At 33.7% G+C, this 17,540-nt stretch overlaps 2 protein-coding genes across 4 annotated transcripts; one reads left to right on the top strand and one right to left on the bottom strand.

Annotated features, from left to right (window-relative positions):
- Positions 1 to 3,131: 3,131 nt before the first annotated feature.
- Positions 3,132 to 12,370, top strand: LOC123682930 (nucleoside diphosphate kinase-like). Of its 2 annotated transcripts, XM_045621767.1 has the most exons (5): positions 3,132 to 3,283; positions 4,747 to 4,871; positions 4,925 to 5,074; positions 6,054 to 6,302; positions 11,846 to 12,370. In XM_045621767.1, exons 2-5 carry the CDS (start codon positions 4,783 to 4,785, stop codon positions 12,312 to 12,314), a joined length of 957 nt encoding a protein of 318 aa, XP_045477723.1. In that variant the 5' UTR covers positions 3,132 to 3,283; positions 4,747 to 4,782; the 3' UTR covers positions 12,315 to 12,370. The 2 variants fall into 2 exon arrangements, with proteins under 2 accessions (XP_045477723.1, XP_045477724.1); XM_045621768.1 differs by lacking the exon at positions 6,054 to 6,302 and having other exon boundaries at positions 3,134 to 3,283.
- On the bottom strand, positions 9,430 to 17,384 carry LOC123682931 (methyltransferase-like protein). 2 transcript variants are annotated; one of them, XM_045621770.1, is made up of 4 exons: positions 17,175 to 17,384; positions 16,301 to 16,792; positions 15,444 to 15,616; positions 9,430 to 9,571 (listed from the first exon to the last, which is right to left on the bottom strand). In XM_045621770.1, exons 1-4 carry the CDS (start codon positions 17,255 to 17,257, stop codon positions 9,432 to 9,434), a joined length of 888 nt encoding a protein of 295 aa, XP_045477726.1. In that variant the 5' UTR covers positions 17,258 to 17,384; the 3' UTR covers positions 9,430 to 9,431. The 2 variants fall into 2 exon arrangements, with proteins under 2 accessions (XP_045477726.1, XP_045477725.1); XM_045621769.1 differs by having other exon boundaries at positions 17,048 to 17,362.
- Positions 17,385 to 17,540: the final 156 nt, after the last annotated feature.

Genomic DNA, 17,540 nt, shown 5'->3' with positions numbered 1-17,540 from the left:
TTTCTCGCCATTCTCTTCGTTGTCGACGTTTCTGCCCTCGTTTCGGCGGCGTATGTGAGCACTGGTCTCACACACGCTTTGTATATGCGAGTTTTCGCTTTGTGACTCATGGTTTTGTTGTTCCAGACTATATCTCTGAGGCTGCCTCCTATCTTAGCTGCTTTGTGCGCCTGTGTTCGGACTTCTTCTACGATGCATCGTTCACTGGATACTGTCACTCCTAGGTAGATAAATCTTGACACTTGCTCCAGGATTTTTCCGTTAATTACTATCTTGCATCGGATAGGCTCTTTGGCGAAAACCATGGTCTTGGATTTCTCGCATGAGATAATCATATTCAGCTCTTCTGCAGCTTTTGTGAATTCGTATGCAAGGCGCTGGAGGTCATCTTCATCTTCAGCTGCTAGAAAGACGTCGTCAGCATAGCACATGATGTTCAATGAGCGGCGTCCCATCTTATAGCCTGCCCGTATCTTCTTCACTCTTTCAACAATTCGGTCCATTACAAGATTGAAAAGTAGTGGACTCAGGCTGTCCCCTTGTCGTATGCCAGTGGATATGCTGATCTCCTCAGATAATCCACATTGTGTTTTTATCCTGGTGGTGTTGTGGGTATTAAGATGTTTAATAATTCTGATGTATTTTTCAGAGATATTCTTAGCTTGAAGGGTTTCAAGAACGTCGTGGAGTCTAATTCTGTCGAAAGCCTTTGTTAAGTCGAGAAAGCATGTGAACATTGGTTTGTTGAACTCGATTGATTTCTCTATCATTTGCCGCAAAGTAAAAATCGCGTCCACCGTTGACCTGTTGCGTCTGAATCCTTGTTGTTCTTCGGATATATTAACTTGGCTGGAGATTTTATTAGTCAATATCTTAGTGAACAGTTTGTGTGTGGAGTTCAACAGTGTTATGTTTCTATAATTATCAGGGTCCTTTCTTTTGCCCTTCTTGTATATTGGTACGGATAAGCTGGTTTTCCATTCACGAGGCACTTCACCGGTTCTGATGATATTTTGGAAGAGTTTTGTTATTTCTTGATGTATTTCTCTTCCTCCGTATTTGATCATTTCATTTGTGATGTTATCCGTTCCGGGTGATTTCCGATTTTTGAGTTGTTGTACGGCTGTCTGAACTTCTTCCATAGTTATAGTGTCTCCCTCGTCATATGTTTCCTGATACTCTTGTCGTTGTTCCTCTCTATTGTCCGTGCAATTGCTATATAGATTCTCATAGTATGTTGTCCAAGTTTCTGTTGTTATATTGTTCATCTGTACTTCCTCTGTTACATTCTTCTTCCTTTTTCTAAGCATGTTCCATATTCTCTTCTGGCATCCGTATAGATCATGTTCCATCTCGACAGAAAACCGCTCCCAATACTCTTTTTTTAGTTGTTTAATCCCATCATTCGTTCTATTTCTTATTACCTTATATTTCTGGTACTCTTCGGGTGACCTATTATTTATATACCTAATGTATGCCATCTTCTTTTCCTTTGACAGGTCTTTCACTTCCTCAGTAAACCAAGGTTTAGTATTTTTTCTGCCGTTGATATTGATTTTTCTTTGCCCTATTGCTTCCTTCGCGCTGTGTATTATGTTTTGTTTGATTTTATTCCAGGCCATGTCTACACTGTCCTCCAAAGTTATAATGTTCTGAGAAATTTTCTCGTTCAATCTGCGCTGGTACAAATCTCTTGTGCTATCTTCTCTTAGTGACTCCGTGTTGAACTTAGTGATGTAGATGGGTGATTTCTTTCTAATTTTTGTTTGTTTTAAACGGTACTCACAGAGCACTAGTCCATGTTGTGTCCCCACATTAGCTGAAGTTAGAGTTCGCACATCCAATATTTGACTTGGGTGTACGCGCCTATTCGTTATCACAAAGTCGATCATAGATTTCTGTCCTCTTGTATTGTGAAATGTGTATTTGTGTTGTTCCTTATGATCGAAGAATGTGTTGTTAATTCTAAGCTCATTGTGCGCGCAGATGTCAAGCAGCATATTTCCATTTTCATTTGATATTTCCTCATTATATCTCTGCATTACCCCCGGTATTACCTGGTTACCAATTCGGGAATTGAAATCACCCATTATGAAGATCTTGTCATTGTTAGGCAACATTCTGAGTGTCTCTTGTAGTTGGTCAAAAAATTGTTCTCGTTCTTCTCGTGATCTTGTTATATCCGGTGCGTATATACTAATGAAATGGTATTTTTCTTTTTCTATATTTAGTGTTATATACATTAGGTTTTGGTTCACATAGGTAATATCATCCACCATCGTTTCAAACCTTTCATGCATCAGTATGCCCACACCTGCTCGCGCTCTGCAGTCCTTGTCCACTCCACTGTAAAACAGAATATGGTCTCTGTATTTGATGTTACCCTTGCCCTTCTTTTTAGTCTCCGATATCGCGCAAATGTCTATGTTACTACTAGTGATCTCAGTGATAATTTCTTGGTCTTTTGAATTCCATGATGTGACATTCCAACAAGCAAGACGCAGTTTGTTCCCTCTCCAAAATCGTTTTTTCCTTTTTCGTGCCGTGTCGTCAACCTTTGTAATCCGTCCGTATTCCGAGGCTTCTTCAGCAGTACTTTGAGCAGTTCATGTTTTCACCAGAGGCAGGATGCTAACCTCACCTCTGAACCCTCCTCCTTCATCCGGGCTTGGGACCGGCAGTATCTTCCACTGAACTACTCGATCCATCCAGTTTCAGCTACTGGCGGAGTTGTAAACATATTTAATAGTTCAAAATATATGTTATGTTTGCTGTCATTTGCTGCAAATACTTAATCTGAAATGGTTATTTTGTAAAATTCATTTTGACTTATTTTTAGACAATTGATCAAAGAAAATATAAACTTCACAGATCTCAAGAAATGCGAAAAATATGAAAACCATGCTTTATGCAGTATTTGACAAATGTGTTTAGTCCATTTAGGCTCTGATCAATTTTCGATAAATAGGCCTATTCCGGCAATTTTTACGTATATGACAAAACTAGAGCAACTGTTATCGGCAAAACTTCAGCAAATTCAGTGACATTTGTTCATCAAATGAATAAAAACAGACGATAAATTTATAGAAGAGGTGGTTCAATTGAAATAAAAAGTTTTGAAACATAAACATTTCATTAACATGGAAACATTTTCCTATCTATCAAAATTGATTTGTCTGAAATGAAGAACCAAACTGGAATTAAAATGTTCTGAAATTAGCATGAAATGATATCTTGCTATAAAATTTATGAGTTAATATTATAGGATTATTGTTCAACGAATGTGAGTAATGTGATGTTATAATTCTAAATCTTATTCGCCCATTTTATTTTTGCAATTCAATTATTCATCAGCAATCAAATTTATATATCACTAAGAGACAACTGAATCTGTTGAAAAATAAAAAACCCTATTTCGTTTTCAAGGAGAAAAACCAAAAAATTATATACACATCATTTTAGACTTTCCTAAGGGTGAACATGCTTAGAATTCTCCATTTTTACAATATTTCTTCAAAGATTTTTTCTTCTCGAAAACAAAGTGTTTGTTGCTCATGCATACAGCACTTTTTTCTTTAAATTATCTGAGGAAATTCTCATTTTCATTTATACCTCCAATTTAGGAACATTCTGTATATTCTCAATTCCTTTATAATAACTCGAAAATATAAGGCATAAAATGTAAATTATCATGCATAATCAAGTCACTCTAGAGACTAACCGAAAAGTAAAGAATTTTCAATGATGACATTCCAATAAACAAGCCCTATGAGGAAATTTGTCAATAAAGGTTGAACCACCGGCCACTGCGATTGTTTATGACGGCCGCCCATCTCCTAGGCATGCTCTCATCTTGTTATCTTAATCTGATTTTGATCAATTTGTTGCAATTGTTTTCTCAAGCAATTTAACAGTTGAATCGCGTTTGAAACACCTCCGCAAGATTGAAAACAAGCTTTTTCGATATATCCCATACATGTTCAATGGGATTAAGGTCAGAAGATTATGCTGGCCACAACAAAACCTCAATTTCTTGTTCGCGTAAAGATCTAGTGACTGTAAGAAAGTTTTCATCAAAACCTGCTGCATATGGCTACTAGTGGGGAGGAATGATTTTAATATCTGCCAGATCGAAAAAACCGACGAACCGGTCTGCTCTTAAAAATATAAGCTTCTAAAACTTCAAAGAATAATATATTTAATTTCAAGTTTCCTAAAATACGTTTAAAAATTTTTTTTATCTTGAAAACTTCTTCTACAACCACTTCGCCATCGCGATAATCGTCTGCCCTTTCGTTTTTGAATAGATATAAGAGAGTATTTTGACATATTAAATCGGCAGCTTTCCTAAAATACATTTTTTGTTCATGAAAATCTCCCACCTGTCACTCTTCACTACAGCTGAGGCCACCTCGCCTAGCTAACCCCCATTTCATGGTCGGTAGGTACAACAGACTCACTGAGGGACTGAGGATATTTTGGGCTTTCCTAAAATATGTGTGGTCTGCCGTCCACTGGTTCTGAGACTATTATATGGAAAGCCAATATCTGATATGCATTCCCATCCTAAGACACTTTATTTAAGAATATTTCAAATAATCAAGTGTCCCCCTAGACCATTTTGATGTGTGTGTATGGATGATCTTTCTTGAAAACAAATCCTAATTTTTCATCTTTTCAACGAATACCCAGTTTTATCAAACGAACTTTCACACGATGTATCATTATAAATAAATTTGCTTACAGATTCCAAACAAATTCTAGTGAATAATACTGTGAAAGATGAATCCAAACAAAAATAATGAAGAATTGGTAGATCCGAAAGATGTATCTAAACCTTCTTTCACAAAGTGGTTAACCGAGATTACATCGTGAGAATTGGAATAAGTGTTTGTTCAGAAAATCGAAACTTTCGATTTTTCAGATCCTTGGAAAAAAATCATATTATGCCCACAAAACATCGTGTATTTTGTTTCACAGATAAAAAGCCTGAAATTCCCTTTATTTCTACCGACATTCCTTCAAGGCTAACAACAGATACAAATGTCCAACATTTGGGTGAGAATGATAAAAGGTAAAATACAAAATGATAAGTACACGCCTAGCTAGTCATTGACAATATGAGATTATCGATATAATAATGTGTCAAAGTCAAAGCTATTGACAGAGTGAATATGTTATGTTACAAAGCTGGTGGTTAGATCTGATAAGTAGGTGGATCACTATAAAGTGTGATTTCGCGCTTTGTCTTATAAATATGGCCGATTTTCCTTAATTTCTTCGTTCAGTGTATATTATGATCCTTTAATTGTTTTCTCCCTTGAAAAAGCATTTTTGATTACTTAATTATCTCAATAGAACCTAAAATGGTTCTCCCTTTTGCCTGTTTTTTGTTTTGGACCGCCAACTGATGAAACTCTAACAATATGTTTATAGTCAATATAGTTGCAATTCTGGGCTTACAAAAGTTTATGTTCCAATCTGCTATGGCCACTTTTGAATAAAGTTGCTGAAAATTTGACGGTGATATATTATGATGCAGAGTATTGTTTAAAAAAAAATGGGAAGTCGCTTTTACCATTGTTCGTGTCCGTATAAGGATTTTTTTCAGGCAGTTTCGGATGTAAATTTTTGATTCAATTCATTCTTTTGAACAGACATTTGAATTAAAAACTTCCTGCCCTGTGCCATACAACAATACAATATACCTAATTCAGCATGAATGAAAAAGCATATAAAAATAATAAGTCTGTGTGGAATGTTTGATGCCAACTACTATAATAGTATAATTTGTGAAGCCAAAATATTGTCTTGTTTTTTTGATTTGTGGGAAAAGAGAAATGAGGAGAGGTGCGTTTTGTTATGGTGTTTAAAATCCTGAAAGTAATTATCTGGTTACTATGGTAACATTGCGAGGAAAATAAAATAACATAAGTTTAAGATTTATGGCCAGTAGCACCAAACATTGATTACTTTCTGATTTCGCTTAAGAAATCTGAAAGTAATCAACTAAGCTCAAAGAAAAAATAAGTTTTGATATGTTGATTCCACAGAAGATATGATTCGACAAAATATGGTAAAAGATCTATTGTAACACAGATGTATTTTGAAAATACTTCAAGAAATATTTCGCTCACGAGCTCAGACTACTTAGTCCCAAGGTTTGAGGGTATAGATTTCAATGAATTGAAAACCAAAGATTCACATCAGATAGCATTGGAGAATTCTTGGAAACGCCTGAATGATATTCAATTCGATAAAAAGAGTGGTAAGGATCGAAAATCTAGTCAAGCTTTTGGCCAGTAAGTTATTTCATTGACTATTAACCCTATAAAAACAATCGGATATTTTTTAAAAATGTAGTTTCTCAGAGCATTATACTCAATAAAATATCATATCAGAATTAAAACTATTGCTTGATTATTCTGTAAGATTCCTAGGTCGTTATGTGCAAGAATTTGTACAGGGTTACTCATTTTGTGCTTTCGTAAATGAAACACGTTTACTTATAGAATATCGGTCAAATTTTTATTTTAATATATTGCTTGAACCTTGCCAAACATCATTTAAATGTCCTCCTTGACGAATGTTGGTTTTCAGATCGTCAATAGTGTAAATTATCGGCATAAACACAATCCTTCGCATAACCCTATGAAAAGTATCCCAAGGCGATAATAGTTATTTGTTTTACTAGACAGCAAAGTAAAGGGTGTTTTTTTTAGAGCTATAGAACTTTAAATTGCAATAAAACAACGATGGATTATTCGATTGACATGAATTTTATTTATCCGCAAGATATGATTTCTGGCATATGACCGCCACGGATGTAGTCCAATCTGGACGATGACTTTTTCCAACATTTGTGGCCGTATATCGGCAATAACACGGCGAATGTTGTCTTCCAAATGGTCAAGGGTTTGTGGCTTATCCGCATAGACCAATGACTTTACATAGCCCCACAGAAAGTAGTCTAGCGGTGTTAAATCACAAGATCTTGGAGGTCAATTCACAGGTCCAAAACGTGAACTTAGGCGGTCACCAAACGTGCCTTTCGATTGTGGCACATGTTGTAATCTGTGATATAATGATCTAGGGACTGTACAAGCTACAACCTCTGGACAATATTATGTCTACTAACTGTGAACTCGAAAATCTTCTTCCTCACCATAGGCGCCCGCAGAAATTTTTTTCAAGGGGGGCAAAATGAAAATTATTGAAAAACGATAAGGCGTCCATGATTATCTTAGGCGACATCAGTATTTCGTTTCTTTCTATTTCTGTATTTATATTCATAAGTGGGAGGAGGGCTGTGCAAAATAAAAATGATAAAGTTTTGCACTTCAACTTTTTTTGTTAACGTCAACAACATAAGGTGATGTAAAATAATGCGGTAACTCTTTTCGAAACAAATCACATTCAATGAAACAATATTTACAAAAAAATAAAATATAAAAAATATGGAGAACGGAATGAAATAATTATTATAATTGCTTATAAATAAAGAAAAATCAACGAGTAATAACGAAATAAAAAATATTTACATATACGCTCGATAAAACTATGTTTATAAAAATAATGAATGAATAATAATAAATCTTGAAATATACACTAAATGACGCAAACAATAAAGTTTGAAACTTGATACTAAAATATGATTCAAAATAACACAGAATTGCTTCAGATTGTAAAAACAACAAATAAAGTATATTATCAAAAATAACAAATCATAAATTGCAAAAAAAAACTCATAAACACAATATTAATTCTGAAGACAAAATACTCAATTTCAATACAACAGAGTAGGCATATTTTATTCTATACTAAAAACCAGTCTTCTCTGGTACTCTTACAAAATTCGTCTAATATTAAATTTGGAAAATTAGGAACATCCAATATCCGATTTCGAGGAATACTCAACAATGCTAAACCAGCAAGTCGGTCTTGTCGCATTGTAGCTCTTATCCAGGTTTTAATTCTAAGCAAAGTGCTGAAACTACGCTCTATAGTACAAGTAGTACATGGAAATGTAAGGAGAAGAATAAGGCATTCTTTGGCAGCAGGAAAAAATTTACATTGTCCGATAAGATCTTCAATTTTTATGTTTTCATCCATTTGTGATTTAGATAAATACTCATTCCAAATTTGGAATGCTTTGGCAAAAAATTGACAAAGAAAAAAGCATTAAATGTTCTTTCGATAATCTCGTTTCAAGAGCTGAAATCAAATGATCTAAATATGGGATGAATATAGAAATTTTTTAAGTAATCTTCAGCTGAATCTGCTTCATAATTAGATCTGTACATTTGTCTACCGCAAATTCGTTGTTTTCCAATCTCTATATTGAAACTCTGAGCAATAGATGATGCTTTGGAAAAAAATTCTGTGAAGCATCATCGGAGCGATGTTTTCCACATATTTCTATAATTAAATTCATAAGACGGTGAACATCTACAAAATTAATAGAGAAACACCTTGTAGTGTATTTGCAATTGGTTCCAATATATTTGAATATTTACTTGCTACCGTCAAACAAACCACAAAAATGAAAGAGTTTATTGCAGCCCATAACTGAGCAGCTCTTTTTGTTTTTGAAGAATTCATTGAAATTTCTGAAGATTTTATAGCAAAGAGAGTTTTGAATATAGTATTGAAGTTTTCAGCGAAAACTCGCAAAGATTTATATTTAGCTGAGCAACGAGTTTCACAAAACAAAGGAATATTTGGAATCAGATTTCTTCTTAAAATACTCTCTCGAGAAAAGACTATAAGTCCTTGACGGTGCCAATACTATTACAATTTCAGTAATTTTACTGATGTCATTTATTACTAAAATCAACCTATGGGAGGCACTATGGAAGTAAATTGCTTTCTTGTACTCATCTCTTATGATCTTTTAAACCCCGTGAATATCACCAGCCATTGTTGAGCATCCATCATAACCTTGTGCTAAAAGTTTGTCCAAATTCAAGCCAAATTTTTCTATAAACTCAAGGATTGAAGCAACTATGCAATCAGCAAGTTCCGCAAAAAACTATTGTTTTTATAATCGGTAACATTTTTTTTCTATTTTCTGCAACACTTTTTTCTTACCTTCATCTATAAAATACAATAGGAGAGTACATATAAGATGAATTTATGAAAAAATTGACACGCATGGAGTGTCTTCGGTTCCATGATTTTTCTTCGCCCAAGTGCTCAACGCGTCTAAAAAAGTTTTCAGTTCAAAAAATACCTCTGCCGATTATGGATTATATGTATAGTTTCATTGAAAACCGGAAAATTGTTGTGAATCCATTGCATCCTTTTTTTCCTTGCCCTTTGGATTGAGAAATTAATATTGAAGGTGTTGTGCTGAAAAATGAGGCAATCAAAATCTCAGGGGGGGCCATGCCCCCCCATGGTTAGTATGAACGTAATGAAAGACATTCAATTTATTCAATTTTTCTATATTTGGCTTGTATCCACACTCTATACATTCTCAATAATCTGCCCCTATTTACTTGTAACCTTCGATCAGCCCTATTTTCTTCCTCTTTGAATCTTGATTCGTCAAACAATGACCTGATTTCCTCTGAAAATTGGAAATAATTATTTTTTTTTAATTAATAAGCAATAAAAAGTAATTTTCAAAATAGAAAAATTCTGATATTTTCTCACTATTTTTAACTCTTCCATAATAATATACAATTTTGTCTAGTAAGTACTGGGAATAGATCAATAAAGCTCAGTTTAAGGTGAAGTTGGCACAACTATCCTCTATATGCATGTGGATATCTAGTATCATATACCTTTAATTTGTTTACACCACACCATTTTGTCAGTTTGTTCATCTCAAGTGTTTTTCAATTTTTACAATGGATAAAAATATCGAACAAAGAATCTGTTCTGAATTTTGCATTACAAATAGACTTATGCAAATAGTCTTTCTTCTGAACATATGGCCTAAGGTTTGATTTATCGTCTCCAAAATCAACTGCATGATATGCTCTATACAGGGAGACCCATTTTAGAAAATCCACTGAAATAGCTCGTTGGCTAGGTCATGGATCAAAAAAATGTTTCAAATAAAAGATTCTTAGTCTTCCAGTGCAAACATTGTATGTGACCTTGGAGTTTGAGTTCAAGGTCAAGTAGATTTTTTGAATAGGGGATATACATTTTTCATTGCAGAATATTAATCTTTTTGGAACACTAAAATAATTTGTGTCTTATGTTTTTTCAATCAATTAGATTTTTCTGTTTCAAGATGAATAACTTTTTGTAAGAACATATCCAAAAATGAGAATCAGTTTGTTTTTTGAATTTTCTCTAACCTCACACATACGTTGACACCGTGATAATTTAGATCTTACCGAATTTAGAAATTGTTACCACTGCAAACAGATGGATTGGGAATTTTAAATTGTGCGTAATATCAGACAATTACCTTAAGAATTATGTTTTTTATTCATTTATTTCTTCTTATTGTTTTTCTCGTTAATTGATGTTTTTATCGAGCATGATAATGATAGGGAAACTTTTCGACATCTCATTAGGTTAAACGTTAATATTAATTTAAATTTTGTTTGCATCTTTCATTTAAAAAAATTATTCTCTTTGTCTCGAATACTAACTTCTTCAAATATGCCAAGTAGTTTGTGGGTAGGATATTTTCATAAGTAATTGCACAAGTGCATCAAAATTACCGATAATTTTGCATGAAAGCGTGTTGTCATTAAAAACCATTCTAAGCATAAAAAAGTTCATATCTCCACAACGATTTTTTGGCAAAAAGGAAAAAACAAAATATTCCTAGTTTTTTACGAAGAATATTCAGCAAAGAAAAATGTATATTCCCTATTGAAAAAATCTACTTGACCTTGAAATAAAACTCCAAGGTCACATTAAATGTCTGCATTCGATGCCTTCTGAAGACTGAGAAAGTTTCATTTGAAAAATTTTTTTTTACAGGCTCCTCCCACGAAGATATTTAACAGGATTTTTCGAAATGGGCCGCCTTGTATATTGAGTGCGATGAGATATGGTTTCCTGACCTGAACTTAAATTAAAGAAAATGGTATTTAGTCCAGTAGACAAATACAAAAAAAGGTGGGTCTGCTGGAAAAAATTCCGAACTTGGTGAAACTTCTACAGGTTGTTCGGGGGTGTTGTGGGATGACTCTGTCAAGTAATCCAACACAAGGACCCTGTGCTAACTTGAGGACGGCCGAAGAACCTCAACATTTCCGAACTTTTTTCAGTTTCTTGCTCATAACTCTAAACTAAAAATGTTTCGACCAAAACGTTCATTTTTGAAGTTGTAGATCATTATTATTATTATTATCAAATTCTCTACAATTTAGTATCCAAAAACTTTTTCGTAAACCTAATATCAATTGAGATATAGTCGATCAAATTTATAATCCAGTAGTCAAAGCAAAAAAAGTCTGCTGGAAACAATTCCGAACTTGATGAAACTTCTACAGATTGTTCGGGGGTATTGTGAAATGACTGTCGAGTTATCCAACACGAAAACCCTGTGTCTACTTGAGGAGGGCCGAAGAACCACAACATTTTTGGACTTTTTTCGGGTTATATACAATCATTATTTTCAATTAATTCTTGGTTATTTATTATTGATTTCACCCAGTTGATCTGATTATTAAGGTTGAAAATAATTATGGGTTGATAGGAATTTACAGTAAGGTGACAACATGCCACGATAACATTGAAATATCTTCTCTTCGCATAAACATAGGCTTTTAGTCAAAGCTACCTCCCCCCTCCACCTTTCTATGTTCATATGTCGATATTGATGAGTAATTTTACGTCTACGCATTTTAGCATTTTTATCATTGTTTTCAAGAATTATGGCTGAGGTACCTGAGAGAACCTTCATTATGGTCAAGCCTGATGGCGTCCAAAGAGGTCTCGTAGGAAAAATCATAAAAAGATTCGAAGCGAAAGGATTCAAATTGGTAGCTTTAAAATTCGTGTGGCCAAGTGAAGATTTGCTGAGGAAGCACTACGCCGATTTGTCAACGAAACCCTTCTTCCCCTCTTTGATTAATTATATGAGCAGTGGGCCTGTTGTACCTATGGTATGGGAGGGTTTGAATGTAGTGAAAACTGGAAGAGTACTTCTTGGTGCGACTAACCCTGCCGACAGTGCTCCAGGAACTATAAGAGGAGACCTTTGCATTCAAACTGGTAGGAACATAATTCATGGATCAGATGCCGTTGAATCAGCTAAAAAAGAAATCGACTTGTGGTTCACTGAAAAAGAAGTGATTGATTGGAAACCAGCTGCAGAATCTTGGGTATATGAAAATTAATTGAATAATTTAATTTATGTATATTCAGGAGAACTGATTTTAATGAAATACTCTAATAAATACTCTTAATGAAAATTACTATCATTACCATAGAACGGCTGGTAATTGTTAGTTAGAGGGTCAAAACCTTTGTTTTTTGCCAATTTGTTACATTTTGAGAAAATTCCTCTAATTTTAATTGGCTGTATCTCGGTTGATATAAGGTTTAGAAAAAAGTTTTGACAAACAAAATTGTAAGGAATTCAGTTATCTACAACTTTGAAAATGAACGTTTTTTGAAAACTAATTAAGTTGAAAGTTATAACCAAAAAACCGAAAAAAGTCCGAAAATCTTGAGGTTCTTCAGCCACTCCTCAAGTTAGCACAAGGTCCTCGTGTTTTAGAGAGAGAAAATTTGACTAGATATGTGCATAGATACTTCATGACATCATAGCACCATTGCACATTGCTAAAAGCTTAAAGAATCTTATTAAACAACTACCAATTTAATTTCAAAACTGAAATTATACCACTCAGATATACCAGCTTTCAGTCAGAAGACATAAATAAAAGTGAATTAACGTCAATGCTTGAAAATAGTTTATTTTGATAATTAGATTTTTTTGTTTGCATATCAATTCAAAGGAATTTACTTTGGACACAAAACAATGAATTTATATGAATATGACATGGTTCATTGATTAGTTCCCCATACTTCTTTGACATAGTATACATACAGGGTGTCCCATAAGTGGCACGTCACAGTGACACCGGAGGTAGGTCAGCTAAAGAGGGACCTAACCAGCCTAACATGACCCCAGTAAAAGTTGCATGGTTTTCGAGTTATTACCAAATTACGTTTTTTAGTGAATTTTCACCTTTTTTAACATTGTCAGGGTCAGAATTCTGCTGGAAAGCTCTCGAAGCTTATTTTTTTTGTTGTAATGGAATCTTAAATAGTTATTTAAGATGACATGAGTATGATTCTGTCAAAAAGTTATGTGAATTTCCGTAAATTAATGGATAAATCTTGATTTCAATTGCTAGCAAAACGAGAACTTCGACTTTGGACATCTTATGCCCATAAAACTAGGTATTTTCATCATTTTACCGATGCCCTACTTAACTAAGTTGAAACTAGGAACCCCGCTATCAGGTAATTTTGCCGCTTGCTATGACATTACATTCGATACCGGGCTTTGTTATTATTTGTTAAAGTCACAATAGGGAAAAAGATGGATTAGGGGAAGCGAAAAAGGAATATTATTGAAAAAAAAGGTAAATTAATTAAAAACAGACTTAACTTTCGATTATTTATTTAATTCTTAAATCTAACTTACAGTAAATGTTCAAACTGTTTCCCTCGGACTCTAATGCATAAATGACACCGTTTTATAAAATTACGATTCAATTTTCTTAAACTAATTTCCGATATGGTCCGGGCTGCGTCGAATACGCGTTCACGCAATTCTTCCTCGCTTCTTATTGGTTTTGCATACTCTTTGTTTAAGAAAATTGAATCGTAATTTTATAAAACGGTGTCATTTATGCATTAGAGTCCGAGGGAAACAGTTTGAACATTTACTGTAAGTTAGATTTAAGAATTAAATAAATAATCGAAAGTTAAGTCTGTTTTTAATTAATTTACCTTTTTTTTCAATAATATTCCTTTTTCACTTCCCCTAATCCATCTTTTTCCCTATTGTGACTTTAACAAATAATAACAAAGCCCGGTATCAAATGTAATGTCATAGCAAGCGGCAAAATTACCTGATAGCGGGGTTCCTAGTTTCAACTTAGTTAAGTAGGGCATCGGTAAAATGATGAAAATACCTAGTTTTATGGGCATAAGATTCGTGTATTGTACCATTTCTAAATCTGTCTAAAATGCCCAATTTTTTGATGTTACTTGCTCGTTTTGTTTCAAGGATTTTTTTTTCACAGCAGGTGTCCAAAGTCGAAGTTCTCGTTTTGCTAGCAATTGAAATCAAGATTTATCCATTAATTTACGGAAATCCACATAACTTTTTGACAGAATCATACTCATGTCATCTTAAATAACTATTTAAGATTCCATTACAACAAAAAAAATAAGCTTCGAGAGCTTTCCAGCAGAATTCTGACCCTGACAATGTTAAAAAAGGTGAAAATTCACTAAAAAACGTAATTTGGTAATAACTCGAAAACCATGCAACTTTTACTGGGGTCATGTTAGGCTGGTTAGGTCCCTCTTTAGCTGACCTACCTCCGGTGTCACTGTGACGTGCCACTTATGGGACACCCTGTATTTACAAAGCTTTTTCTTGATGATGTAGTGACTCTGTCTGCTCCCAGATGGCGCTATGGGTTTTCGTGCCACACTACTTCGGCCCCGGCGGATAAAAGCGGTCGTTGCATAGCAACAGGGTGACCTCTCCACGATGGTGTGAGAAGAAGTGTCTTAGGCAGAGATCGCTGGATAGCCTAACTGAAGAGTCCACCAGCGATCTCGGGACGACACACCAACCCCTGGGAGAGCGCATCTCGTAACTCGGCTCGAGAAAGACTCGCCAAAATAATATAATAATTACTGGCCTCACTAAATGTAGGGTTTTCGAATAGGAAGTTTCATTTATATATTAATATTAAAATATCGAGTATATTTCAAGAGAAACCTATGAATGTTTACTTCATTGTAAAGAGGAAGGTATGCCATTAACGATGGCAAAATATATCAGCTAAATGGCGCCACGGCTACAGTTGAAGCACAATATCCTTCTCATGAAATTTTCCATCGACAATTCGAAAGTTTGTGGATCTATCTTTCATGTGGCCCCAAAGAAAAGTCTTAAAGTTTTGCAAACTGGTGTGCAAAATTTTCACCATTTTTGTTGTGAATTTTAAAAATTTCAATGCGTTCTTGAACCATGAATTGATCCATTTTTAGTAATGCTGTAGGTTTTACTTGTCAAATGTCAAAAGATGAAAGCTTCAAAAGATAACAGCTGCTCAGATAAAGTGCTATTTAAAATGAAACCTCTTATTGGAAGATCCTTTATAATGAATAGCATTGTAAAGTCAATTTTAACCTACAACCTGATAACCTAATGAACATAGACTTTGTAAGATTGAGCGGATAATTTTATTTCTTATTCTAAATTCACAACCTACCTTGTGAGAAGAAGTAAACCCTTGTTCCATCTCCTCTTACATAAAAATTTTCTGAGAGACACTTCCCTGGTTTGAATCTTAATTGTGCAAGATCATATCTGCCATAATCTCGAAATAATACTACACCACCAGGTTTCAAGTATTTGTAGATATTATCCACGACAGCTTGGAACCTTAAACAAAAAGTTAACATTAAATACTATATCGAGTATTAAGAACGGTAAGCATATTTTACTGATCAAAAACAATCATTGTTGTCTCAGATTTTTGTTATTATTCTTTTGAGATTAACTGTTCCCGAAAAATCCTCAACATTCTATGATGAAGGATAAAATTTTTTGGTCAATGAAAGTGGGAAAGTCAAATGAATATGGCGAATGAAGATGGAATAATTGCTGCCCACAAAACTAGCTACCATAGATATCGATTTTTGTATTTTTGAAAGCTTGTACTTCAAACAGATCGGGTAATTTTGAAAAGTGACTCATTAAATGAAAAAAAAGGATTCAGCCTCTTGGAATTGAACCTGTAGCTGCAAGATTCCTAGCATGTAGAGTAGACTTATAGGCTATAAGAAAGTATTAGAGAATGAGGTTGTAATGTTGATGATATAAACACTATCTTCAGAGAATATACAATAATTCATAACTTCAATACTAATAGTTATAGAATCTTGTGATAAAAAAATATTATCTTCAGTACAACATAGAATTAAATGTATTCTATTTCTGTTAATATGATTTCTCAAAATTCATTATTGAAATTAATAAACTAAAATGACATTCAATTCCACAATTAGATAAACTTGTTGAATAACTATTATCATCATCTAGGCAAGAAAAAAAAAGGATAATTACCTATCTGGTTTCAAAGCTGATAGTACAAATATCAAAACTATGATATCAATGCTATTCTCTTCAAATGGAACTTCCCAAATATCTTTCGATGCATCTTCTACAAATACTTCACATCTTTTTGTGTCATATTCTTCTGATTCCTTCAATAAATTGATCGCTGTTGCAGAAAAATCACATCCATAAACAAATAAATCCTTATTTTTTGAATATTTCAGTATTGGAAAGATTGTGTTTCCTACTCCACATCCAATTTCAAAAATTTTTTTCTTGTTTTCTGAGGTAGGTGAGTCTGATAACTCCGGAAATTCTGTGAACAACCAGTGTCGATCTTTGAAGAAACGGTTGGTGTGAATATTATAGAATTTATCCCAAAATTGATTTGCCTCCAAATCATACTTATCTATTGCCTCTTTTGATAAAGAAATTTTCCCATTTTCACTCACTTTCCTTTGAGCTTCTTTCTCCTGTTCCTCATCCCACTCTACATCATCCCTAAAATGTGCAATAGTAAATTAAATTTTTGTTGTAGAACTAATGAATTGAATTGAAGAGGGAGAGTAATTTTATACCCCCTCAAACAAACAAAAAAAAATCAACAAAACACCGATACAAACAATATGAATATGATTTAGTAATTTATAATTCGTTAACAATTAAGATATTACCGAAATGAATTCATTCATTCTGATTTTTGTTTAGTTGATGCAACATTAATTACTTGTTTATAATGGTTGGCATCTAACGTACCATGCATTGAATTCGTATACTTGTGTCTTGTCTTTCAGAAATCTGGTGCCATACTTAGGTTTTTTCCTATTTCTAGTATTTGAATAGTAGAATCGTTTCTGAATTAGTTTAAAAGAAGTTCTCATACCATGCATTATGCTCGAAAACATTATCTTCTTCTGTTAAATGGCGATTCCCAAATTGAGGTCCCTTAGACAAATCACTTTCCATAACTTTATTACAAATAAAGGACTATAATATTGAAATCACGTTGGCTCAGAACTATACCACATTTAGTATTTTCTTTTACCTTTATTTTTTGAACACAACATATAAAGAGGTTATATGTTATGTACTGATACCAATGATCTATCGATAACGAATGGTATGAAATGTCATTTGATCTACTTGTCAATATCAAGATTAGAAACATGATAGAACACTACAATATTCAGAAGAAGAAGTAATAATGAAATATGCATCAGTTCAATAAACGATATTTAATATTTATTAT

This window comes from Harmonia axyridis, chromosome 6 (genome assembly GCF_914767665.1).
Source record: "Harmonia axyridis chromosome 6, icHarAxyr1.1, whole genome shotgun sequence".
NCBI classification, from domain to species: Eukaryota; Metazoa; Arthropoda; class Insecta; order Coleoptera; family Coccinellidae; genus Harmonia; species Harmonia axyridis.
The sequence above is the reverse complement of the archived record's forward strand: the minus strand, read 5'-3'. Positions and strand labels throughout refer to the sequence as shown.